We start from the raw sequence: 26,594 nt of genomic DNA on the forward strand, positions 1-26,594 counted from the left end.
CGCATCAGAGGCTCAGGGCCATTTCCAGAATTCAGGCGGGGTTCCCCGTCCCCGGGCACGAGTCAGGGCCATTTCCAGAATTCAGGCGGGGTTCCCCGTCCCCGGGCACGAGTCGGCCTCCAGCTGACCAGAAGGGCGGGGCGCAGGGGGAGGGGCAGCGAGCCCACGGCTGGCCAGGGCCTCTCCCTCCCACACTGCTACTTCCTTGGAATCTTCCCTGTGCAAAAGGAAGGGTCCTTGTGCCCCTTATACTCGTCGAAAAACTGCTATGTGCTGATTACCTGCTTGCCTGCAGGTGAGGGACTGCCCCAAAGCCAGTAACAGCTGGATCGTGGCATCAGAGTTCATGGTCTCAGAATTCTTACTGATCCTTTAGAGCCCAAGTTAATGTCACCTCCTCTGAGAAGCCCTCTAGGATTGCGCTCTCTTTAGACAAATGCATTCTCTTGTGCCTTCCAGTGACAGTGAAGTCAGGAGCGGCCTGCTTGGTCCTCCTCTCCCTCAAGTTATGGTGACTATTGCAGGGTGACCAGGAGCCCCCCAGTCACACGGTGCTCTGCCCACCGATGGCTCAGAAGCACCACGGAGGAGGGAGGACAGAGGTCCTGGCTGCCTGCTGTCTGCGGCAGCAACCTCACAGTCGGGCCTGCCAGGCCCTTGGTCTAGGCAACCTCACAGTCGGGCCTGCCAGGCCCTTGGTCTAGGTAACCTCACAGTCGGGCCTGCCAGGCCCTTGGTCTCCGCACCGTGCAGTCTTTTTCTGTAACCCGCACGGCTGTCCCTTTGTGGTTGGCACCAGTGTCTTCCTTTAGTGGCAAGGCTTGGAGGGGAGAGTCAGGCATCTGAGGTCAGTGCTGGGGTTGGAACTCAGGCCCGCGGGGCTGTGGAATGGGGTCCCCCGCCCACTCCTGCTGCGGGATCCCATTAGGGCGCGGCCAGGCACGCTGGGACCTGCACCCTCTCATCTCTACCAGACTCGGGGCCCCCAGCCCTCCCTGTGGTGACTTGTTCCAGGAAGCGCGTCCCAGCCAGGGCTGGTGAGCCATTCAGCAACCCCGGCATGTTGGTCTTGGCCCTGGGAGGGCTTTGTGTGGTCCAGGGGATGCAGGTGAGTGTGCGCACATGCGCGTGCAAACCTGAGGGTTTCCGGGTGCACGTGCACCCGGGCTGCCAGCTGCAGGGGCTCTTCTAGATAAGAGTCGTCACAGCTTGCCCTGGGGCCCAGACCCGCTGGCATCTCGCAGCCCATCCAGTGAGGGAGGGCTAGTCATCAGATGAGGAAACTGAGGCACCAAAGGGTCAAACCACTTGCCCGCCCGAACATGGTGGAGCTGCGATCTGAACCTGCGGAACCGGCGCTCTGCAGTGCCTGGTCCTGCTGGGTCTCTCGGGGCCTGGTTCCGACCGCTGCAGCTGCAGTCTGGGGTGGGGTCCTTGAAGAGCCCCCACGTGGGTCCCCGTTTCTTCTGTCTGGAAGAACCCACCCAGCCAGGGTTCCACGCTGTGTCCAGTCAGTTCCCCTCCATCCCTGCCGAGGTGGACACCTCACTGACCACTGCCCTCACCCTCGAAGGCCACATGGGCCCGGATTCTGCCTTCCTGCCGCCACTTACCCTCCTTGACCCATGCAGTGAGGGGCTGGTGCAGGGCAGGGGCTCTTGACTGAGAGTCCTGTCCCCACTCCTTTGGAAGCCCACCCCCTCAAAGGAAACGGGCGGCTCATCGCTGCCCTCAGGCCCTCCTGGAGTTAGGGGGCATCAGCGAGGGGCCTTCCTCCGGGGGCCCAGGCAGGAGGCCCTCCGCCCTTCTCCCCTGGAGCTGGGCAAGGGCCTTTTGGGGGGGGTTTGCCCCCCTCCCTGCTCAGCCATCTGTTGGAGCAGGAGATCCTGGGGAGGGCAAGGGGTGGGGAGAGGCTGGGTCTGCGGTGCTGTTAACTCTGCCAGCGCCACCTGCCCTCCTGGCCTCCTTTCTCCGTCTTTTCTCTCCCTCACTCTGCAGCTAAAGTGGGGAGGCCAGGGAGGGCACAAGGCACCAGGCCAGGGTCTCCCAACACAGCAGTGATGGGGCCAGAAAGCCCCCCTGCCCCCACTGCCCCTCTGCCCATGTGACTCGCTGCTGGCCGAGGCAGGGGCCAGCCTGGGGATGCCAGCTGAGTGTCCCTCCTCGCCACGCGCTCCCCCCGAAGGCTGGGCCTTTGGCCTCTGACTTGAACTGTTGGAGACGTGCGTGGTCAGTGCCCAGACTGGGGTGAGGCTGGCCTGGTGCCCTGGGCCCTCTGTGCCCAGACATAAGAATGTACACACTTCCAGGCTTCAGTTTTCATGCTAACACACACATGAATATTTTCATGGTACAAAGGTTCGTGTTTCCATGCTGTGTGGCATGAAAGTTTCCTGTTATGCTTTTATGTTGATTCTTACAATGCTGCAAACCTGTAATTCAGAATCGCACCTCTCTTTGGCTATGGCATTTTTTAGCTGTGTGACCGTGGGTCAGTCTGTTAGCCTCTGCAGACCTCAGATAGCTTACCTGTTGGTTACCATGGACTTGATCATGAAACAGTCTGCCTGCTAGAGAACTGGTTTCGATTTGATGTGCGATGAAGAGGGCCTCCTCCACTAAAGCCGTGGGAAGAAAAAGAAGAAAGAGAGTCCAGAACTCTCAGACGGAGGGTTCCGAGCACCGGTGGGTCTGCCGTCAGCTGCGCCTTTAAATAATGGTTCAGGACAGACTGCCTGAGCCCTTCGTGGCGGTGGTGACAGAGAGCAAGCCGGGCAGTGCCAGCTGCTGTTCTCAGCCCCAAACCCCACAGGGGAGGCGCTATTTTTAATCCCGGCCAGGGAACTGAGGCACAGAGAGGGGTCACTTAGCCAGGGCCACACAGCTGAGCACCAGGATAGGAGTCTGCATCCTTAGCTCTGTCCCTCATTATCTTGGGAGAGAGCCATGACCTCTTACTTCAGGAAGCACATGTCCAGTAGGAGAATAGAGGCAGTGACCAAATCTCAGAAAATTCAGTAGCTGGACATTTCTAAAGAGGGCCTGGCTTGCTCTGAGGGATGACCTGTAAGGAAGGGCCATGTAAGGTGAGACCTGGACGGTGAGTGAGAGCAGGCTGAAGTCAAAAGCAGGGATGTTCCCAGCAGTGGGGGTGGCGGGCCGGGAGGCTCTGGGGTGGGACGAGCTTGGGTCCTGAGGAAGTGCAGTGAGTCCCATGTGGGGAGCCGGGGAGGGTGTAGGAGACGAGGTGGGGGCAGCTTGGACAAAAGCAGGGGTCTCGGGCCACACCGGGGGCCCGAGCACTAGTCCAAGGGCGGCGGGAGCCTTGGGAGGGCTCGTAGCCAGGGAGTGACTTGGTAGATGTGCTCTGCTTTAGGGAGTTTCCAGGGCTCATTCTCTACCCTGAGCTCAGACTGGCATTTGGGGTCAGCGCTGTCTTGTTTAGACTTGACCACGGGAGCCGGGCCGGGCACAGGCATGCCCTCCAAGCTTCAGAGTTCAGCTGTTAGGGCTGCGTTTCCTTGGCCTGGAAACCCCACATGCTGTGCCTGGAGCTCCCTGAGACCCTTGCGTTGCTGGGCCTCGGGGCCTTTGTCCGATTGGGAGAGAAAACGGGGACTCTCGGGGGGCACCCTGGTCTCCCGGCGTGTGTCTGGTCCCAGAGACCCTGCCTGAGGAGGCGGCCCCCCTGCCCACTCACACAGGGCCCCTCACATCTGGAGATCATTTCAGGCACATGTGGGAGTGAAAGTGAGAGGGGGCTGGAGGCGTGTGGCCTTGGAGGGGCGTGGAGAGCACGCCAGGGGTCGCCGTGCCCCCCCGGGGGCCAGGTCCCGGTGAAGGCCGAGTGCCCACCATGGTGTCCTGACCACGCCAGGCCCTCTGCTCGGCGCCTGCACCAGAGGCTCAGAACAGCCTCGCTCATTTGTTGTCAGCCACTGTTTGTTTTCCGCCAAACCAAAACATCTTGTTCACGAGGTGTCATTTTGATTAATTTCCCGATGGATAACAGTATACTGTTTTCCAAGGAAGGCTGTCTGGCTAAGCGCAAAACCACTTGGGGCCAAGTCCTGACACTGCGCAGAGCAGGCTGCCGGGGTGGGCTGTGGCCTGGGCTCGACTTGGGGCTGCCCGACTCACCTGTTCGCCCCGCACCTGCCCACGGGGCGATCTGGTAACACAAATGGGTGTGTTCCGCCAGGTGTGATACAGCAGGGAGTGGTGCGGACTGTGGCGAATTGCAGAGCCCGTGCCTTAATGATAGAGGTAGCGAATTTCAGAAGCAGCCTTTGCAGAAACGGGATCAAGGAGGGCCAGATTTTCCTATTTGGGGGAGCACGCCGGGCATGTGGAGTTTTATACGAATTTTCTATTGTCTAAAAGTCAGCAACTAATTTTTCTCACTGTTAAACATTTGAGGGGGGAAAAATGTGTTGTGCCGTGGGTCACACCCAGCACACTCCCCAGCTCTGGATTTGGGGATGATGGCCGGTATCCCAGAGCTAACCCCCCTCTCCCCAGAGGCATTTGGGACCAGGGAGGAGGGGACAGCCCGTGGCATCTTCCTCCACTCTGCGCCAGCCCCAGCAGGGGCCTTCAGCTCTCTGCAGCAGCGTGATGAGTGACCAGCAGTTTTGTTGGGCGTCTACTCCGGTTCCGACTGTGGTTGTATTGAGTACTTGCAGGCTTCCCTGGTGGCTCAGGCGGTAAAGAATCCGCCTGCAGTGCGGGAGACCTGGGTTGGATCCCTGGGTTTGGGAAGATCCCCTGGAGCAGGCCGTGGCACCCCACTCCAGTATTCTCACCTGGAGAACCCCATGGACAGAGGAGCCTGGCGGGCTGCAGTCCACGGGGCTGCAAAGAGTCAGACACGGCCGAGCAGCTAAGCGCAGCACATCACGTTGAGTACTTTCATGAAGGGCTTCCTGTGTCTTGTCTCGACGTCCCGTAACAGCCCCAGAGGTGAAGGGACCCGAGGCTCAGAGAGGGCCGTTCACTTGCCCAGGGCCACACAGCGCAAGCGCCAGAGACAGATCTGACCCACCTCTGGTCTTGTTCAGGGTCTCTCCCTTCTCTCTGTGATCCTCCCAAGTGCAGGAACCACAGCCTAGATGGTGGAAGTTGCAAACTGGAGATCCTGGGGCCGGGTCTGCCCCACCAACATGTGTTCTTTGGCCAGCTTGGTATATGTACATGTTTAATTTGAATTAGCTGCCAGCATCTAAAAAAGGAAATTTTACATAAGAAGGTAACCTCTGGCTTCTCTTGAGAAAGCAGAAGGGGGATTTCCTTGGTGGTCTGGTGGCTAAGATTCTGCCCAGTGGAGGGGCATCCAGGTTTGATTGCTTGTCAGGGAACTAGATCCCACGTGCCATGACTGAGACCTGGTGCAGCCAAATAAAAATATAAAAGAGAAAAAGCAGAGGTCTGGGCCCGCGAGCAGCATTCCTGCTGAGCACCCGTCTGGCCCATGTCACCCTTTGTCATTACCTGCCTGTGTGCACTTGAGTTTCCTAGTGGGTTGAGCGCCTAGTAGGTGTTTAATAAACGTTAATCAGTGGATGCTCTGAAGGCGTCCATGGCCCTGGGAGGCCCCCTTCCCCCGGGTCCCTCTGGGGGTGGTCCCCAGGCAGTGGAGAGCTAGGCCGGACAGGGCCCAGGTCTGCTGGTCTGCCCAGCGGCCCGGGGCCCCCTCCTGGGCTTCCCTGGAGGTGGCGAGGCTGTGGGCGGAGCTGCCCTGCCAGGCCCGCCTGCAGCGTCCTCGGTGCCAGGCTTGGCGCTGCCCCGCCCCCCGCCGTCCCCCCACCCCGCCCCCAGCTCGCCCCGCCCCGCCCGGCCCTGGGGAGGCAGGGGCCCCCTGCCCCGCCCTCGCGCTGTGCCCAGTCCCCCGGAGGTGTGACTCCCGGAAGGAGGCCCGGCCCGGCTGGGCCTTTATCTCGGGCCTCACAAAGAAGGTAGAGGAGATCCCCTGGCGCCTTCTCCCGGCCTTGGAGCGGCCTCTCCTCCTCTGCCCCGTCGTCCCTTGCGGGGGGAAAAATGCAGCCCGAGCAGATGGCAGATATTAACGCAGCAGTGGAGGCGAGGGGGGCTGGGTTAGTCCCCCCAGCAGGCTCGCTGTCCCCGAGCTCCTCAGCACTCACACGTTAACGGATCTTGTTTGAGTCCAGATAGTTGATGACACGGGTGCCAGGGAAGGACAGAGGGCTGTTGGCTGGCTGCTTTGGCAATCAGATTTTTTGTTTTCAGTGTTACATTTTTATTTAGGTTTTGAGCGGGAAGGAGGCTCCTTTCCACAGAGAGGAGTGTTTATTTGGGTCAGGGGGCACTGTTGAGGCCCACGTGGGGGTACCCCAACTTCTCTATGGTTGGCAGGGCACAGCGCCCTGTCTCCTAACAGCATCGCCCTCAGGGCCGCCCCCTTGAACATCCTAGAGCCCAGTGCTGCCTCGTGGCCCATCCCTGGGCCTGGTGGACACTGTCTCTGCTCTTTGCTCATGCGGGTCCCCTGCCTGGAAGCCCCTGCCTGCTCCCTGCTTGGCGCTGTTTATTTGTCATTCAAGGCTAAATTGAGCGTCACCACCTCCCGGAAGCCATCTGGATTGCCCCGGGCAGCGTTCCTCTGGGCTCCCCAGTCCCCTGTGGGCACAGCACCCTGGGGAGTCACCTCTGTTTTCACCTGTGTTCCCCAAGACAGAGTTTCTCAAGGGTAAGGACTGTCTTCTCTTGGACTTAACAATAGTAGTTATGACGACGTTGGTGCCAGCAGGGAGCGTTCCTTGGGCTCTCCTTTGGGTCGACCCAAGCTAGCGCTTCACCTTCCCTGGCTCGGTTCATCTTCATGTTCATCCACCTGTTCCGTGTGTTCAGACGCTCAGTCGTGTCTGACTCTTTGTGAGCCCGTGGACTGTAGCCTGCCAGGCTCCTCTGCCCATGGGATTGCCCAGGCAAGAATACTGGAGTGGGTGGGTTGCCATTCCCTCCTCCTGGGTCTTCCTGACCCGGGGTGGAGCTGGGTCTCCAACCCACCGCCCGAGTCTCTCCTTGCGTCTGACACACAAGCCCGCACCATGCCCCCTCTCCTCAGCCCCTCCCTGGCCTTGGCGTCTGTTCAGCTTCCCTAGGGCTCTCGCTGGGACCTTCCCCCCTCAGAGGGAAAGAGAAAGGCTGTGGGCCCAAGTGGGCTCTCGGTGGGGACCGGAGGGGCAGGCCGGCTGTGCGTCCAGTCTGCGCCTGCTGCCTGGGCAGCACCAAGGATACCTCCTGCCCGTCTCAGAGTCCGGGGGTCCTTGTTGGACATAAGCGGGGCCACAGTTGGTGGGGGTGGGGGGGTGGTCCTACAGAGATGTGCTTAGCGTGCTGGAGACTCTGGTGAGGGCACTGTTAGTGATATCGGCGGTGAGCTGGGCACTGACGAATGCAGAAGTGATGACACTGGTCCCTGCCCCAGCTCACGCTCACCCTGGAGAGTAAACTCATGGGCGGGCGTTACAGCAGATAATTGTGGGTAGGGTGCATGCCAGAGACCGGGGGAAGAGGGGTCAGGAAAGGGCCGTGGGAGGGGATGGTGCCCGGTATGTGGCATCAGCTTGGCGCTGGGTGTCACGGTGGTCCTGAGCGAGGCAGGCCCCGGCAGAACACAGCAGCTCCCATCCGCGACTGCAGGTTGCAGGTGACGTGATGGATGGAGGGGGTTCCTCCTGGTGTAGGAACCCGTGTGATGCCTGTAGCTGGGGTTGAGGCATCTGCAGAAAGTGTGATCCCTTTAATACCCAAGGAGCCTGGGAAGTTCTTGAACTTGGCTCCATTCACGGCCAGCTTTCTGCCAGGAAAATAAACCACGTCTCATTAAGCAGTAAATTCATCTTGGTGCCTGTTCTGGCTGATACCATCACACCTTGTCACATTGTAATGTCAAGGCCAAAGTTCTTGTTACTTGGAGAGTCCTAATAAGTAACCTGGGACACCTGGTCGAAGAGTGAGGCGTCCTGGCTTTTCAGTGGCGTGAGGAGTTGGAGCAGGGAGGTGGCTGGTGCAGAGATGGCCCTAACTGAGCCCCGCGTGGGAGGCGGCCCCTGGTGACCTGGGCTGGGGACCTCAGCACTGTGGCCCCAGCTCTGCCCTGTCCCCGCCTGTGTCTGGCGGCTCCTGACTGGCTGGACCTGACTCCAGAGGCCCCGGGCACCACTCCCAGGAGTGTGTATGAGGAGGGGTGGTGGGCAGGCAGACGCAGATGCCAGCGGTCGTTGCTGGTGGGGGACGCGGGAGGCCGTGGGCCAGGGGGCTGGTCTCAGGGCTGGTGCCCAGTGTGCCCCCAGAGATCTGTCCCTGTCTGGCCAGCAGGTGTTCCTCAGCATCTCCATTGAGCCTGGTCACCGGGGTGATGATAAGCCATGCCTGTTAGGGGCTGAGAAGTGTGCTGGATAATTTTTGAGGGTCGTTGGGAATTAAAAATCAAAGCAGTACCAGAAACTGGCTTCCCCAGTTGTGATTTAGTTTAAATACTCATGCTTTGAAACTGAATGCATTTAACACTGAAAAAACGCAGTGTTGTAAAACTGTACCCTTGAGCTGTTCCCGAGCTAATGGCATCATTTAGGAGAACTGAGGGGCCTGACGTCTGCAGCAAGATGGACGGGCCTGGAAACTGTCACTCTGAGCGAAGTAGGTGAGACACGGAGAGACGCATCATTACGTCACTCACAAGTGGAATCTGAAAAATGAGGGAGGCACAAATGAATGTATTTGTAAAACAGAAGTAGAGTCGTGGATGCAGAGAGCAAATCTGTGGCTACCAGGGCACAAGGTGAGGAGAGATAGATTGGGAGATTGGGACTGACATGTCCATCCTGCTGCACATAGAATCGGTAACTAATAGGCACCTGCTGTGTATCGCAAGAAACTCAATACTGTGTAACGACCTATATGGGAAAAGAATGAAACAGCAAAAGTGGACACAGGTATACGTGTAACTGATTCACTTTGCAGTACCACAGAAACGACCACAACATTGAAAATCAAGTATAGTCCAACCTGAAAAAAAAAAAACCATTCAGAGGGCAGTAATAATGAAATTCTCCAGCATTCATTGAGGAGTTACTGTGTTCTAAGCACTGTGGGGGTATTTGGGTAAAACACCCTATGAGGTAGAAATGATTATTAGCCTTGTTGGCAGATGAGAAAGATGAGGCAAGAGAGGTTAGGCAACTTGGCCAAGGTCACGCAGCTCAACAGAGGGACTGCTGCCATCGGAGGAACGTGGAAATGGGGCATCGTTTACTGTGCTGGGGGAGGGGTCTTGCTCTCAGCACTGGCAGCTCCAAGTAGGGCTTTCGAGGGGATGTTGAGAGCATCGAAAAGTCTACTGACAGTAAGTGCTGAAGAGGGCATGGAGGACAGGGAACCGTCTTACACTGTTGGTGGGCATGCAGACTGGTGCCACCGCTATGGAGAACAGGGTGGAGGGTCCTTAAAAAGCTAGGAATAAAGCTGCCACATGACCCAGCAATCCCACTACTGGGCATGTGCCCTGAGGAAACCATAATTGAGACAGACACATGTACGCCAATGCTCACTGCAGCACTGTTTTCAATAGCTTGGACATGGAAGCCACCTAGGTGTCCATCAACAGATGCATGGGTAAGGAAGTTGTGGTACATGTACTCAATGGAATATTACTCAGCTACAAAAAGGGAACACATCTGAGTCAGTTCTAATGAGGTGGATGAACCTAGAGCCTATTACACAGAGTGAAGCAAGAAAAAGACAAAATATTGTACATTAATACATATGTATGGAATCTAGAAAGATAGTACTGACACTCCTATGTGCAGGACGTCAAACAAGACCCAGACACAAAGAACAGAGTTTTGGACACAGTGGGAGGAGAGGCTGGGATGATCTGAGAGAATGCCATTGAAACCTGTGCGTTACCAGAGGTGAAATAGGCCGTGGGAGTTTACTGTGTGATGCCAGAAGCCAAAGCTGGTGCTCTGTGCCAACCTGGAGTGATGGGGTGGGGAGCGAGGTGGGAGGGGGTTCAGAAGGGAGGAGACACGTGTACCTATGGCCAGTTTGTGATGATGGCGAAAACCATCACAATGCTGTAAATAATTATCCTTCAATTACAAAAAAAAGTGCCAGTCGGAGGTCCTCTGTGACCCCTGCCTTCACCCCCACCCCCGTCCCCACAGGCAGCTTGAGCTGCTCCAGAGGCAATGGGCAGGTGGTGGGAAGCTTTTATGGCTTGTCCCCGGGCCCCCCAAGAGGCCCCAGAAAGGGAGCTCAGCCTCCAGCCCACCCCAGTTTGTTGTTCTCGAGAGCGTGTGGGCTGGACACCGTGGCCTGGCCTGCGGTATTGTCCCAGCTGCTGTCCCTTCATGCCTCGGGCTTCTGCTCCGGGAGACCTAGAGAGCGCGTGCCTGGAGGCCAGCCCGCCATCCCCCTGTGCTGGGCGCTTCTTCCCCTTCGGCCTCCCCTTGTGTTCCCCAGAAGGCCCTGGGTGCTCCAGGAGCCAGCAGTGGGCAACCCCACCTCTTTACCCCTTTCTTCCGTAGCCCCTGGGCTGGGCTTGACTCCTTTGATGCCTCGTCTCCGCCCAGCACCTCCCTTTTCATTCATTCGTTCAAGTACTTATCATCCACCACCTACCTGAGGCAGATGCTGTTTCAGATCCTCCGAGGCCCGGGAGGACAGAGAACGTTCCTGCCCTCCAACAGCCGATAGTCTAGTGTAGCCTGTGAAGTGCCTCCTGGGGGAGAAGGAGGTGAGCGAGGGGGGTGACATGGGTCTGGGGGCAGGAGGGGTCAGAGAAGGCCTCCCTGAGGAGGAGACATGGAGCTCAACGAGGTCCCGGAGGAGGTGAGGAGGGGAGTGTGCAGGTGTCTCAGGCAGGAGCGGGAGGCGAGGCCTGGTGGGCGGTGTGTTGGAGCCGGGGGTGAAGGTGGGGGGAGTGGGGGGACCAGGTCGTAGGGTCCATGCAAGGACTGGGCCCTGGAGGGTTTCGAGATGCAGAGGGAGATGCTGGAAGGGCAAGGGTGGTCCAGAGGGAGACGCTGGGGGCCTGGGCTGGGGGCCAGAGTGCAGGTGGGGGAACGTGTGTGTGTTTCATTGAAGTTCTTCATTGACACAGTTAGAGATTCACACGCAGTTACAAAAAATAATAGAAAGCGCCCTTGTACACTTTGCCCAGTTTTCCCCAAATGGTAACATTTTCCAAAACCGTGGTGCATCACAACCAGGATTTCAACCTTGGTACAGTCTGCTGCTGCTCTTGGATCTCCCTGGGTTTTTTGGGTTTTTTTGCTACATCACATGACATGCGGGATTCTAGTTCCCTGCGTGGTTGCGTTCCTGCCCAGTCACTTCTGCGTTCGTGCCCAGTCGCTTCAGTTGTATCTGACTCTTTGCAACCCCTGGACTGCAGCCTGCCAGGCTCCTCCGTCTATGAGACTCTCCAGGCAAGGACACTGGAGTGGGTCGCCATGGCCTCCTCCAGGGGATCTTCCCAGCCCAGGGATGGAACCCGCATCTCTTGTTTCCCGCATTGGCAGGCGGGTTCTTTACCACTAGCACCACCTGGGAAGCCCCAAACACCCCCCCCCCCCCCCCCGCCTTAGAGGGAGTCTTAACCCCTGGAAGTCAGGCAAGTCCCTTGGGTTTCCCCAGTTTTACCTGTACTCGGTGGTGTGTGTTTTAAGTTCTGTGTAGTTGGCTCTGTTCTGTACAGTTCTGTTTTATTGAGGCTCCTGTCTCCTCCACCGCAGCGCACGCTGAACAGTCCCAGCCCCGAAGGGGTTTCTCACGTCCTCCTGTGACCACCTCCACCTTTCCTGCCCCAGCCCTCTGCCCAGTTCCTGCAGCCACCAGTCTGTCCTGCATTTCAGAAATTCAGCTATTTCAGAAGTGTTCTATAAACGAATCACACAGCATGTCACCTCTGGGGACTGGCTTTTCTCGCTCAGCATAACTCCCTGGAGATTCATCCAGGGAGTGTGGGTCGGGGGTCGCTCTGGGTGCACTGGCAGGCAGAGCCAGGGTCGGAGATGCAAGGGTGGGGTTCAGGGCTGGAGGGGTCCAACGGGGGCCTGAGGCCTTAGCCCCGAGGCAGAGCGAGCACTTGTTGATCGAGCATCTGCTGTGGACCAGGTGCTTCTGGGCACAGTGGATGCAGTCATGGAAGAGAGGAGAAGGGAGACGCCCCTGCGAGCGGCGCCAGGCTGATGCGGGGCTGGAGGCCTGGGCTGGCCCTGGGGCCGGGGGCGGCCCCGAACCTCTCTTCCTCTTTCTGGCTTTGCAGCTAGGGACGCTTTGCAATGGGCACCGCCCCTGGGTGGAAGGGGGGAGACCAGAGGTTTCTCCCGGGTCCTGAGTCAGATGAGAGAAGAGCCTGGTGCTGTCCCTTAGGCCAGATGGAGTCCGCTGCACCCAGACCACCCTGTCTCCTGCACCGGCCTTTGTCCTTTCAGAATACTGTTATTTCTTGGACAAAGGGGTGGGGTTTAGCGTGGGGTGACTTGGGGAGTTTCTCGTGTGCCTGCCGGGCACACCTCCTGGGTTTGGATTAGGGAGGCCCTGCATCCCAGGACCGACTCCCAGCTCCCATCACGTCTGCTCCCTGGTCCTCGCCAGAGCCCACTGCCCCTCGCGGCCCCCAGTTTCCTGTCGGGGCTTCTTGGCGCTTCCCTCTCCTCCTCCCTCTCATTTTCTCCCCCCCCCCCTCCATCTTCTCCCTGCCCCTTCCCACTAGCTCTTCCCTTTCTGAGCTCTCCTGTATCTGGTCACCACATCTTCTCTCTCTCATATTTTTCTCTCTGTTTCTTGTGTGTTCTGTCTGTTTCCCTTTGTCCGAGTCTCCGTCTTTGTGCCGCGCTGTGCCTAGTCGCTCAGTCGTGTCCGACTCTTTTCAACCACATGGACTGTAGCCTGCCAGGCTCCTCTGTCCATGGGATTTTCCTGGCAAGAATACTGGAGTGGGTTGCCATGCCCTCCTCCAGGGGATCTTCCCAACCCAGGGAGTGATCCCAGGTCTCCCACATTGCAGGCAGATTCTTTACCGTCTGAACCGCCAGGGAAGCCCCCATCTCTAATGATGTTCATCTCTGTTTCCACCAAGCTCTGTCTCTTCCTCTTTTCCTTTCACTTGCTCTCAAATGTTATGTCGCAGACTTTGGAAAGCATCCTTTTTCATGCTCAGGGGGCCCAATGGATAAAATGTCCTAATCCAACCAGGAGAGTACGCAAGCTGAGTTCTTGTGAAAGGGCCTTGTGAGATCCGTGTCTGGGCCTCTGGGGCCACGGGGATGGGATCGGTGTGGCGACCGTGACCGTCGGAGGCTCCCAGGCCACCCACTCACCTGGGGTCGGGGGTCGGAGCCCAATGCCGGCCTGGGGCGGCCTTGCAGCAGGTTCCTGCCATCCTGGGTGAAGAGCAGGGGCGCGAGGCGGGCCCGTGGGCAGCTACTCGGTGCCCACCAGTCCTGGTGGCTGCCTCCGTTTTTGCCCTGATGGCTTGTTTAATGGAGAATAGCTGCCCACGTGTAGGATGCCGACAAAACGGTCGATTGTGTCTGTCTTTGCTTTCTGCTTCCCAGAGCTAACTGGTGCTGTTTCCAACATCCTTTCATGGAGTCAACCACCTTTGAGGTCGGCCAATGAAGCCTCGAGGATTCTGTTGTAAATTGGCATCAGAGTGAAACAAGGATGGCTCTGGTGAGACCGTGACCAGCTGCTGGGCCCTGGCCAGCTGTTGGTTTGGGCTCACGGACGTGGAGAACCCCAGTAGGACAGGGAGGCCGCTGGCCGTGGGCAGCTGGTTTGGTGCCCTGGCCTGGAAAAGCATCTTCTTTACCTGATCTGTTCTGGGACAGCCCCAGCTGCAGCCAAATCCATCTGCCAAGGTTCTCCCCCAACTCTACCATTGCTAGCCAAATCCATCCGCCAAGGTCCTCCCCCAACTCTACAGTTGCTCCTACAAGCCACCCTTGGCCCCATGAGGTTTTCTCAACCAGGAGTGCTGGGCCCATGCTGTGCACGGAGGTGACTGCGTGTGACCATCCTAAGGATGGAGAACGCAGATCCCAGTTTGTAATCCGGCTCTGTCACCACAGCCCGCTACAGAATTGGCAGGGGCCGTGCAAGATGAAAACCCGGGACCCCTTTGTCAGGACTTACTGAGAGGGGCTTCCCCTTGGTGGCTCAGTAGTAAAGAGTCCGCCTACCAATGCCAGAGAGACAAGTTCGGTCCCTGATCTGCGAGGAGGGAGCCACAGGCCACAGAGCAACCAGGAGTCACAGCCTCGAACCCGAGCATGGCAACGACTGAAGCCCGTGTGCCCTGGAGCCCGAGCTCCCCAACAAGAGGAGCTGCCGCAGTGAGAAGGCTGAGCACCGCCAGGGGCACCCAGCACCTCCAGGGACACCCAGCATCGCAAGGGGCACCCAGCACCGCCAGGGGCACCCAGCACCACCAGAAATAAGTGAATAAAAGTTTCCTAAAATATTAAACTTACTGAGAATTTCAAGACAGTGATAGCAGAGCAGCAGATCAAGCCGTCTGGCCGCCCCACCTGTCACTTACAAGTGTCGTGCTTTGCGTGGAGCTTAGCTTGCAGGATCTCAGTCACAAGGGCTTGATACCCAGTCCTAGCCCCTGTCCAGGACTGTCCTGAGTAGTGGCTGAGATAAAGGAAGGTCCAGCTGCCATCTCCATCACTGGCGTCGTTAGGACATCAGTGTGATTGTTCAGCCCTTCACGTGTTCTGCCGGGAATACACTTTGTGTGTTTATTTTTAAATTACCTTTTTACTTTGAGTAATTTAGATTTGCGGAAAACATTTTATAAAGACGGTACTCCCGAGAGCTTCCGCACTCCCCTTGTTTCGTCTTCCCGTCTCCCGTCACCTCACGTGACAGGTGGGTTGACAGCCACCCAGGAGAGTTGTCAAAACCAAGACCTCCCGCACTGGTCCAGTGTTATTCACTGAACTTTGGATTTTACCAGATTTTCCCTTCTCATCTGTTTTCTGTTCCAGGCTTCTCTCTAGAGCCATGCATTGCTTTTACTGTGTGCTTTTATTTATTTGACTGTACCAAACAGCACGTGGGATCTCACCAGGGACTGAACCTATGCCTTATGCAGTGAAAGCACGGAGTCCTAACCACTGGACTGCCAGGGGATTCCTGAGAGCCTCAGTTTTCTCATCTGTGAAGGGTCTTTGTGATCTGCAGATTTAAGTGTCTGAAATGTAGCAGGTGCCCAGTTAAATATATATGTGAGTGCACAGTAGTTAGACGGTTAGCCTCAGTGTCCATCTGATGAGAGGCAGAGCCCAGGTCAGACACCCGCCTCCTCCAGGAGACGGCCCCGGGAGAGCAGAGGGGCCATGGCTGGAGGGGTCAGGGAGCCCCCAGAGACCCAACTCGGAGGGGGCCATGCCGTGACTCCGTACCCGCTGTCCTGTCTTGCCTCCCAGACCCCGTGTGTGTTTGCAGTTGGTCGCCAGTGTCTTGGCAGAATTTCCGGGGGCTCCTTCTCTGCTGGTTTCCACGTTAACACTTTTCCTGAAGCTAAAAGCGGGATCCACAGGGCTCTGGAAGCCGCCAGGGTCAGCGTGGCCTCTCACGAGCCTGCACCAGCTCGTCCCTGCTTCTGGGGTCTGCCCTGCACCGGAGCTGTCCCAGCTGGGGACCCCAAGCCCTGTCCCCATCACCCCAGCAGCCTCCGCTGCCGCCGGCAGCTGTGCTGAGCAGGCTGGCGAGGCCGGGCAGGAGGGCTCGGGGCAGGGACGCTATTGCGTGCGGCCACCATGGGGCCAGCCAGCCCACCCCGCAGGCAGGATTGAACACACAGGGGCTGCTCGAGAGGGATGGGAGGGGCCCTGCTCACAGCTGTCAGAGTGTTCTGGAAGGCTGGGGGCCCTGCAGCAGACACAGTCGCTCCGGCAGGACAGGCGGGCGGGGCCTGAGGAGGCCTTGAGGGGGGCTGAGAGGCTGGGCCCCGGGGGTGAAGGGCATGTGGGCTGGCCGAGGTGGAGGCCGCTGCCAGGAGCTTGGGAGAGCCCGTTTGGCGCTCGGCTCTGCCGTTTAGCAGCTGTGTGACCCTGGGCACATGCCCTGCCCTGCCCTCTGCCAGCTGGCCTTCTCCCCACAGAACAGCCCCAGGGCGCACCTGACTCCGGCCCCGGCACGCCCTGGGGGGCCCCGGGTTGAGGGCGGAGCCGCTGGTCCCAGCAGCGGCCCGGGCTGGCCGTTCCCCCCACCCCCGGGGACCAGGCCACAGGACAGGAAGCACCCATGGCCCCACGGTGATGTGAGCCCGGAGCCCATGGGCCCGATGTCCTGAGGGCGAGTGAGGCAGGCCAGCGGCAGGCCGGACAGCACGTGCCCAGACATCTAGGGGCCCAACTTGCCACAGCCCGCGGGAAAACGGGCCTGGCGTGGCCAGGTGGCTGCATTGTTCCGGAGAAGCAGGCATGCAGTGTTCACGTGAACCATCCTGGTGCCTCCACGGTGGCAGGTAACGCGTTTTACAGTTTGCACCAGCCCATCCTGTGAAGTGGCAGACTTTATTTTTGAGGGCTCCAAAATCACTGCAGATAGTGACTGCAGCCATGAAATAAAAAAGATACTTACTCCTTGGAAGAAACCTTATGACCAACCTAGACAGCATGTTCAAAAGCAGAGACGTTACTTTGTCAACAAAGGTCCGTCTAGTCAAGGCTATGGTTTTTCCAGTGGTCCTGTATGGATGTGAGAGTTGGACTATAAAGAAAGCTGAGTGCAAAGAATTGATGTTTTTGAACTGTGGTGTCGGAGAGGACTCTTGAGAGTCTCTTGGACTCTAAGGAGATCCAACCAGTCCATCCTAAAGGAAATCAGTCCTGAAAGTTCATTGGAAGGACTGATGTTGAAGCTGAAACTCCAATCCTTTGGCCACCTGATGTGAAGAGCTGACTCATTGGAAAAGACCCTGATGCTGGGAAAGATTGAGGGCAGGAGGAGAAGGGGACGACAGAGGATGAGATGGTTGGATGGCATCACTGACTCAATGGACATGAGTTTAAGTAAACTCCAGGAGTTGGTGATGGACAGGCAGGCCTGGTGTGCTGCTGTTCATGGGGTCGCAGAGTCGGACATGACTGAGCGACTGAACTGAACTGAACTGATCCTGTCAAGTGTGTGGGCCGGACGCTATCCAAAGGCCACTGGTTTGCTGTCTCTGAATAAGCTAGAGGGGGGTGCCTGAGGGTCCAAGGTTGGAAAGCAGATCCTGGAGGGACGTCTCAAGTCCTGGGCGAGAGCACGGCTCCCTGCCCCACTCGGCCCCAGGGCCCCTGGGTCCTGGCTGTGCTAGGCCAGGGCGAGCCTGGGTTCGAATTCCGCTCTCTGCCAGTTCCCAGTGGGGCGATCCTGGGCAGGTGTGTCTGTGGGCCTTCATTTCCTCTTCTGGAGAATGGGAGTAGGGACACCTGTCTCTCTCAGCAGCTGGGCATGAACGGGCTGTGGGCCTGCAGATCCCACTATGGGCTGGGCACTCAGGAAGAGCTCATTACTCGGCCACTGTGGTTGAGATGAGAAAGACTGGGGGCCTGGTCTGTCCTGATGGACCAAGATGTTTCTTCTGTCTGCCTGCTTCACCCTGCCTCCACCCAATACAATTTTGTACGTTAGAATTAGAGACCAGTTGCTGTGATAATACAGAGTTCTCATATGCCGCTCACCCAGTTCCCCCAAGTGTCTTGCTTGACTGGGGTGCACTGTCACAGCTAAAGGACCCTCCTTGATACACTGCTGTCTAACTAACCTCCGAAGTTTATTCGGGTTTCACTGGTTTTCCCCAGTGCCCTTTTCTGTTCTGTATTATAGATAGTCCTCGTGTCTGCTCCGCCACCTCTGGTTTATGACAGCTTCTCAGACTCTCATTGTTTTTGATGACATTGACAGTTTTGAGGATTATGGGCTAGGGATTTTGTACAACGTCTCTCAATTAGGGCTCATTTGATGTTTTTCTCGTGATTAGGTTGGGGTTGTGGGTTTTGGAGGAGGGGGAGACCCTGGAGGTGAAGTGCCCTTCTCGTCACATCAGATCCAGGGCCCCTGCTCTCAACGTGACGTAGCACAGATGATGTTGATCTTGACTATCTGGCCGAGGCAGAGTTTGCCAGGTGTCTCTACTGGGCAGTTATTTTCAGCCTGCTCTCTCTCCTACTCTTGTTCTGCGGAAGCAAGTCACCACGTGCAGCCCTCACGCGAGAGGAGTGGAGCTTCTGGAGGGGGCAATGCATACATCAGTTATTTGGAATTCCATTTTATCTTTTGGAACAATTCTGAGATCCAGAAGTTTTCACTGTTTTGGTGATCATTCCATTCATCACACGAACGACCTGGGTTGAGTCCCGGCTCCACCCATTTCCTAGCTGCATGACCTTGGGCAGCTCACTATTAACTGGAGTGATGGTGAGCGTAATAGCATGTGTCCGTCAGGCTGTGCAACAGAAACCTGACTGAAGTGGTTTAACCAAGTAGGGTTTGTGTTTTTTCCTTGTGTGACAAGAAGTCCTGGATGGCCAGTTGATTCTCTGAGCTACTACCCTGTCATCTTTAAGCCTCTGGCTTTTGTCCTCACAGTGCCAAGGTGGCTGCAGCGCCTCCACAATCACTGCTGTGCTCCAGGCAGGACTCCACGAAGTCGACGGCATATCCTCATTTGACAGAGAGGAAACTGAGGCTCTCGAAAATGGGAAACCTCTACCTTGAAGGAGTGCTGTGAGGGTTAGAGATAAGCGTATTGAACAGGGTCACAGGAGGTGAGGTGGTTGTTTGCCCAGTAGGTTGGGCCTCTTCCAAGTCCGCTGGGCTGGAGGTGCCTGGTAACGTGGTGGGTGAGGGTGAGTCTCTGGCTGCCTGAGCTTGCATCCATGGTCAGCCTGAGGCCTCTGCCTCCCAGAGGTGGACCACACCTTAGAGCCTCAGAACCCGGCCCACGTGTGGGATGGCGGTGTGCTGTTTCTTTTGAAGTGGAGGATGCTTAGTGAATTGGGACAGGATGGAGTTGCAGTGATGTCTCAAGAGCAGCCGACCAAGCAACACTCTGGCCTGGGGATGGTCAGCAAGGTGGACCCAGCCCTGAGCCCTCAGCCTGTGTCTGGTGGCCCCTTACTTGGTGACCACTTGCATGGGCGAGGGATGGGTTTGTTATGCCTGTTCTACTTAGGAAGACAGATTTAATTTAGGGGCAAACTAAAAATACCAAACCTGGCCTGCCCCCATCCTTTTTTTGGCTGCTCTGGGTCTCAGTTGTGGCACATGGAATCTTTTAGTTGTGGCATGTGAACTTCTTAGTTACGGTATGTGGGATCTAACTCCCTGACCAGGGACTGAACCCCGGGGCCCCCTGCATTGGGAGCGTGGAATCTTATCCGCTAGGCCACCAGGGAAGTTCGTGGGGCCTGCCCCCATCTTTGTAAATAAAGTTTTATTGGCACACAGCCACGCCATTACTTTATCATTGCCTGTGGCCGCTTTGGTGCTGGAAGGGCAGAGCTGAGTAGCTGTGACCCAGACCATGGGGCTTGCAAACACTTACTGTCTGGCCCTTTGCAGAACAAATGTGCTGAGCCTGGCCAGGACTCACAGGGGTCTGTGGGGGACTTCTGGGAACAGGACTGGGTGGATGAAGCCCTGAGGCAGGTGGGCCCGGCTTCAGCAGATGGTGCTCTGACTCGGGGGGTGGGGGGCTTCAGAGGAGGGGCCCCCAACCCATTCTGGCCTGAGGCTTTCCTTTGCCACTTGCTGCAGTGGCCTGGCGGGGGCTTTGTCAGAAGAGGAGCTGGTTGGGGGTGCAGCCCGCCCGGGGGGGCCAACCCCAAAGCACCCACCACCAGAAGCAGTGGGTTCTGGAAAGGCGACGTGGCCGCCAGGGGCCCGGGGCCGCCCGCAAGGGGCGCCTCAGCCCAGCCACTGGGAGCTTCCAGATCATCTGATTTTCCAAGAGAAGCTAGCTGGCAGGCTGGTTTTTCTGAGAAATCTGATTTTTTTCAACATGTTTGAAATTAATTCCAGTTTTTAAAAATCATGCAGCCAACCAAGCGCGCGCATGCACACACACACACACACACACACACACACACACACACACACACGTCTGGTGTGTGGGCTGCGGGTTTGGGAACTCGGGGGTCCGGGGTGGAAGTGAGGAAGACGTGGGAGGCTGGGCAGACCCGGGAGGGCCTGCCAGGCCTGGTGCCCCAGCTCCAGAGGCCCTCCTCCAGCTGGGGGCGCGGGCTGGTGGCGGGGGGTGGGAGGGGGCCGGGGGGAGGGTGGCAGGGCCCTGGACCTGTGGTTTCAGGTTTCCTCCCATCCGGTTCCCCCCTTGTGGAACCTTCCCGCCCGCAGGCTGGGGGGAGGGGGACGAAGCCTCAGGGAGGTGAACAGTCCTCCTTGCGAACCTGGCCGCTCCTGGGGAAGCATCTTAGTATCAGCTGCAGGCCAGGGATGGGCCGGGATGCTCTCAGAAGTCCCCTCCGAGATTCTCCAGGATTTGGGTTTGAGGCTGGAGCCTTGTGGGGAAGGGGCAGGGGTGACCTGGAGCCGGAGAGGCCTGAGTGGACCCCAGCTCCGTGGCTCATGTGACCTCTGAGTTGGGGACCGCCCCTCCTGTTGCAGGTCTGTCCTGAGAATCCAAGAAAGCATGGGCGTGAGAGGGCTGGGTTTCCTTGGCATCCTGAGGGGGGGGGGGCCCGGGATTGGGTCCTGGCCTCCAGGGTGTGGTCCTGCTCAGCCTGACGGCGTCTGGGGTGCCTGGCTGCCTGTAGCTTCTGCACCTGCCACTTTCGCCTCTGGTTTCCAGGCGTTTGCCCACACTCCTGTGAATTTATTATTTGCTTTAGACAGGATGCTTGGTTGCAAGTGACAACTGCTCAGGTCACCCTGGCTTAAGAAAAGAAGAGAATCCTGTGGTCTCATGAACAGAAAAAGTCCCAAGGTAACACTAAGTGTGTGTCGGTCGCTCAGTTGTGTCTGGTTCTTGGCGACCCCATGGACTGTAGACTGCCAGGCTCCTCTGTGCATGGGATTCTCCAGGCAAGAACACTGGAGTGCGTGGCCATTTCCTTCTCCAGGGGATCTTCCCGACCCAGGGATTGAACCCCGGTCTCCTGCATTACAGGTGGATTCTTCACTGTCTGGGCCACCAGGAGAGCCCAACACTGACTAGTTAACACTAACCTTGGGCAAAATGCGGTTCAGGTGCTCCAAGGATCCTGTCAGGATTCTATGTTGCTTCCCCTCCCAGCTCTGCTCCCCTGTGTTGGTGTCTTTCTTGGGCAGGCCCCCTAGCATGGTGGCAGAAATGACCCCCAGGCTCGTGGCCCATCCTCGCACAAACCTGCGAAGGGCCGATGGGAGCAGAAAGCATGCCTCCCCCAATAGCCAGAGCCCCAAGCCTGTTTCTCAACTGGATGAGCCTGGGTCACCTGCTCACCCCTGGACCAGTCACGGCCCGGGTGGGTCAAGCCTCCTCTCACCCCTCCTTCAGCTGGCGTTAGGGGGTGGGGAGGGCAGCGGGGATGGGGAGCTGACACCAAGGACCCCTCAAGACCATCAAGGTACTGATACCTGCGCAGGACGTGGAGGCTGAACAGGCTGAGCTAGCATCCCATGCCCACCCGCTCTCCAAGAGCAGCATGGAGGGCTGAAGCGGCCATGTTCGGAGCCCCCAGCTCAGCTCCGGGCACCCCCCCCCCAGGCTGACTGCAGGCCCAGAGCTCCGGTGAGCTTTGAGTCACTTTCCCACAAATTTCCCATGTGTCCCAAGAAGTTATTAGGGGCTGGGCCCAGGGCCAGGGTGGAGGGGCGAACCGGCCTCCAGGGTGTCTCTCACCATCTCCCAGGCTGGGGCCCCCACAGAAAAGGGGAGCAAGTTCGTCTGGGATGTCTCATCCTCATGAGTCCCTGTGGGGTCCGGGTGAGGGGCTTCCTCTTGCGAGCACACACGTGGCCACTCTCTAATAATCCACGGCGCTGGCAGAAGGCTCACCTCTCCAGGTGTTCCCCTCCCCCTTGAGTCTGAACGCAGGAGGGACGGTTCCGCCTCATCACCAGCAAAAGTGCCACCGCTTTTTGCACTAGACCTTGCTGGCACTAAAGATAAGATTATATCTAAAGTTGCTCGGAGAGTCTCAGGACTCCTTCTTGGTTCCTTCATCGTTATATGAATTTTCTCCTTTTTCCTGGAGCCTGTCTCCTTGAAAGAGGAGGCAGAAGCCCCATCCCCATTGGGAGAACCATTTCAGAAAGAATACGGAAGGACTTCCCTGGTGGTCCAGTGCCTAAGACTCCAAGCTCCCAGTGCAAGGGGGCTGGGGTTCGATCCCTGGTCAGGGAACTAGATCCCACGTGCCACAATTAAGAGTTCAGAGGCTACAACTGAAGATCTCGCATGCGGCAACTAAGACCCAGTGCAGCCAGATACACACAATAAATAAATAAATATTCTTAAAAATACAAACAGAACAGTGGGTCAAGAGGCCCAGCATCCTCAGGACAGGGACACCAGCTCTGGCCTGGCCCCTTTGGCTGTGTCCCGAGATCAGGAGAGGAAGGTACACTTTAACCCCCAGGCCATCTGTCAGGACAAGGGAGCTGGTCTTTGAACTGTTATTACTTGCCTGTTGCATTTTCTAGATACTACAGCAGTCAGATCTCAGGAGAAAGAGGGTGAGGATAATCTAAAACGATGGCTTATCCACGGACGGCATCCTTCAGGCTGTGAGACGATCTTGGGGCTCCTTTCCCAGCTGTGTTTTGGTCGTGGTGCTATGGGAGGACTCCAGTCCACTCGCAGGGGTGGGGGACAGCCTAGGAAGATGCTGGGAGAAGGGGGTGAGTGTGTCCCAAGTACCCACCCCCCCCACCTCCACCCCTGCCAAGCAGGCTGATCCCAGAGCAGCTGACCCGGTGTCCACTGGTTAAATGTTCCCTTTTATGAGGCAGACCCTTGGCCAAGGTGACTTGCTTGCTTGTCCCAGCTTTCCAGATGTGGGTGGTGGTGACTCAGGGAGGTATGCAGTCCCTGGACCCCGGGTGCATTCTACCTTATCTGAAATGAGGTAGATAAGGTATTCTTTGGTGGTTTCTTTCTGCAGCAGAGACAGGCTCTGGGGAGTGGGGAGTTCAGGGCTCAGACATTAGAGTCTGTGCTCTCTCACCCCAAATCCAGCCACTCTCACCTTGAAGGGATGCCTGCCTGCAACAGCTTCTGCTCTGGTCCCCTCTTTCCCCTCCAGTCTGGTCTCTGCTCTTCCTAAAACACATCTCATTACACACACTCCCTGCCGCCCCCCGCTCCCCCCCCCCCTCCTGATCTCTTAGGATAAAGTTCTTAGTACGACCTCCAAGGGCCCATGTCGTCTGGTCCTGGTTTACAACTTCCTGTCCACACGCTGACCTGGCCCGACTCCAGACGGACCCCCTTGGTGCCCGTTGCCCAGCACACCCCCCAGCATTGTCTGCATGGTCACGGGGTGTCTGCAGCCTGGCCACCACCCTTCCCGCCGACCCCCCACACAGCCCCTCCTAGGTCCTCAGCTCCTGGGAACCTCTGACCCCTGCAGGAGCTGGGCCCCTCCTGGGCTCCGAGGGCCCCGGTGCCACGTCCCGTATTCCCCGTCACAGGTTGGGGGTGTGTTCCCAGTGGCTCCCTTGTCTGCGGATAAGCAGGGAGCCCCTGATGACTGGGGCTGCGTCCTTTTCACAGTGGTGCCCCTGGCCGGGTGCGAGCACGTGTAAGGTAGGAGTTAAGGGGACAGGTGCTCGGAGTTGTGGCGGGGTAAGTCACCTTCCTGGGCTTTGTCTCCCCCGCCCCCCGCCACAGTGGGGAGGGCGGTCCTGGTGTTGCTGCGGGGACAAGCATGGGGCAGGTGAGGGCACACGCAGGGCAGCGTGGGGCTCATGGGGGTCTGACCTTTGGGGGAGCTGTTATTAACCGTGGGCCGGAGCCCCACACCACGTGCTGGTACCTGTGGCGGCCGCTGAAGGCTGGGGCAGAGATGGGATCCCGGGGGCGGAGCTAGGACCTAAGGGCGGAGCTGGGGCCCAGGGGCGGAGCTAGGGCCTAGGGAAGGACCTGGGGCCCCGGGGCGGGGTTAGGGCCTAGGGGCGGACCTGGGGCCCCGGGGCGGAGTTAGGACCTAGGGGCGGAGCTGGGGCCCAGGGGCGGGGTTAGGGCCTAGGGGCGGACCTGGGGCCCAGGGGCGGAGCTAGGGCCTAGGGGCGGAGCTGGGGCCCGGGGGCGGGGTGGGGGCGCAGCTTGGGCCGGGGCGGTTGGGGTGGGGGCGGGGTGGGGTGCGGAGGTGGCCTGTAGATCACACAGCAGAGGGAGCTGCGGGTGGGGGTGAGAGGACCAGAAGGTGGTCAGAGGGACCCCAGGTGGAGACATGCAGAACTTCCTCCCTCCGCCCCCTGGACCCCCACATTACTGCCCGTATCTGCCTGCCGGGTCCACCTGGGAGCCTTGCAGACCTTCCCTCCTCCGAGCAGGTCACGGGATCAGCCCCGGCTCTGAGAATCACCTGAGAGCTTTGAAATACTCAGGTGCACAGACCGCACCCCAGACCGATGACCGCAGGCTATGGGGGCGGGGCCTGGGCATAAGCATCCATTACTCTCGCAGGAGGCCCCCTGTGCAGCCAAGTTTGAGAAGCACTATTTGGGGCGGTCCTCTGTGAAACCGGTTTGACCCAGAAATGCCTATGTAACCTGTAGGGTTAGGAGAGCTTGGAGACCATTGGTTGATGGAAAATCTCCCCTCCTTAATCTCCCTGCTACAAAAACCCACACGAGACATAAGTAAACCCTTCTTAAAATGGTTCAATTAAAAAAAAAAAAAAAAAAAAGGAACACATGCATATAGCCCGGTCTTCAGGAGCACAGACAGGCGCTCACAGAGCCATCGCCGACCCCAGATTCCCCCAGCGGCGGCCTGTGGCGCGGTCTAGACTGCGCTGCTGCGGGTCTAAGTGCCCCTTCTTGGCACTCGGTGGCCCGAGGTGCAGCTGCGTTCTCAGCCATCCTCCCAGAGCCTTGTTCCGCCTGTGCTCTCAAACACTGCAGAGCTCTGCGCACACGGACCAGCCCTGCCGGTCCCCATCAGGTGTCAGACGGGCTGGCTTTGGCTGTCACAGGCAGTGTGACATTGCTCTGCATTCTTCACCATGATTCTTGGTGAAGAATCATGGACTCTGCTCGCCTGGACCACCCCCCTGCGGGGTGAACTGCGACTGGAGTTCTTGGCTCTCAGAACAAGTGGCTTCACGTGACTGACCGGGCACCTGGTTTTCTGTCCTTCCAGAAGCGGTGGGCACCGGTGGCCCCGACGTTCAAGCTGCCCGCGTTGTACAGAACGGAGGACTATTTTCCCATGGACGTGGGGGAGGTGATGCCCCGAGCCCCCAGCTGTCAAAGACGTCTGTGAGCGCTTCGGTCCTGCCATCCCAGCCGTGGGGAAGTGAAATCTGTGTGCAGAGCAGATGTGGTTTTCTTCTTTTCTTTTATTGTTGTGGATTCGTTTTCTGAGTTTTCCCCTTACTTCACGGGGGTGCATGGGGTTTGGAGAAGCGCTTGGGACCCAGGGGGTGGGAAGTGCCTCAGTGATGAGCTGGGAAGGCCTCCTCCACCAGCTGTGGCCTGCTTGGTGGTCTGGACGAGGTGGTCACCCCTGGGGATAACTGGTCACCCCAGGATACGGGCTGTGGGGACATGGATAGCTTTGCACAGGAATTGTGGGGGTCTTGGGAGGTGTCACCAGGGTGCATGGCTCCAGGTCCATCTGTATTGGCTGGTTTGTCTGAACCCCAGTGCCCACTGGCCCTGTGAACCATCTCAATAAAGTGTCAAGAGGTCACCTGGTGTGAATGTTTCCTTGATAGGTGCTCGGGCCACCGAGTTGAGCCAGATCCTCAGAAGCTGCTTATTCTAAAGCCCCTTGCCTGAGGGGAGCGCACAGCTCTGGCCTTCAGATGCCCAGCAGAATGCCAAGACCATTAGGATTTCCTGAGGTCTCCCAAGCGGTGTTTGCTTTAATTTCTCCTCATATAGGTGGGTTTTGAGCTATTATCCTGAAACGTTGGGTTCCTCACTTTGGTGATGGCTGTTTCTAGTTTCTGGAATCTTTCCCAGAGCTGAGAACACACACACACACCCCCCCTGTACTACAGACCTGCACTCAGATTTCAACACACACACACACACACACACACACACCCTGTTCTGCAGACCTGCACTCAGATTTCAACACACACGCGCACACACACACACACACACACACACCCTGTTCTGCAGACCTGCACTCAGATTTCAACACACACACACACACACACACACACCCTGTACTACAGACCTGCACTCAGATTTCAACACACACACACACACACACCCTGTTCTGCAGACCTGCATTCAAATTTCAAGGAAATCTGACATCATGAATCAGGCAAGAGAGCAGTAGTAGCAAGACAAAAAGTTGAGCCTTGTCAATTTTAGGAAACTTTTTTAAATGAAAAGATATTAAGTGAAGCCCTTGTTTCATGTAGAGCCAGTGTTTT

General features: G+C 57.7%; 1 protein-coding gene across 3 annotated transcripts in view; it reads left to right on the forward strand.

Moving 5' to 3' along the window:
• Window positions 1-25,897, forward strand: part of BCAS4 (breast carcinoma amplified sequence 4) — a 56,085-nt gene extending 30,188 nt beyond the window's left edge. For 2 of the 3 annotated variants that reach the window (XM_070472756.1, XM_020888680.2), the window contains one exon: window positions 25,346-25,897. In XM_070472756.1, the coding sequence (XP_070328857.1) occupies window positions 25,346-25,468 (123 nt within the window). In that variant the 3' untranslated portion in view covers window positions 25,469-25,897. The remainder of the gene's footprint in view (window positions 1-25,345) is intronic. The other variant, XM_070472755.1, reaches the window with a different exon arrangement.
• Window positions 25,898-26,594: the final 697 nt, after the last annotated feature.

Source organism: Odocoileus virginianus, chromosome 9 (genome assembly GCF_023699985.2).
Source record: "Odocoileus virginianus isolate 20LAN1187 ecotype Illinois chromosome 9, Ovbor_1.2, whole genome shotgun sequence".
Taxonomy (NCBI): domain Eukaryota; kingdom Metazoa; phylum Chordata; class Mammalia; order Artiodactyla; family Cervidae; genus Odocoileus; species Odocoileus virginianus.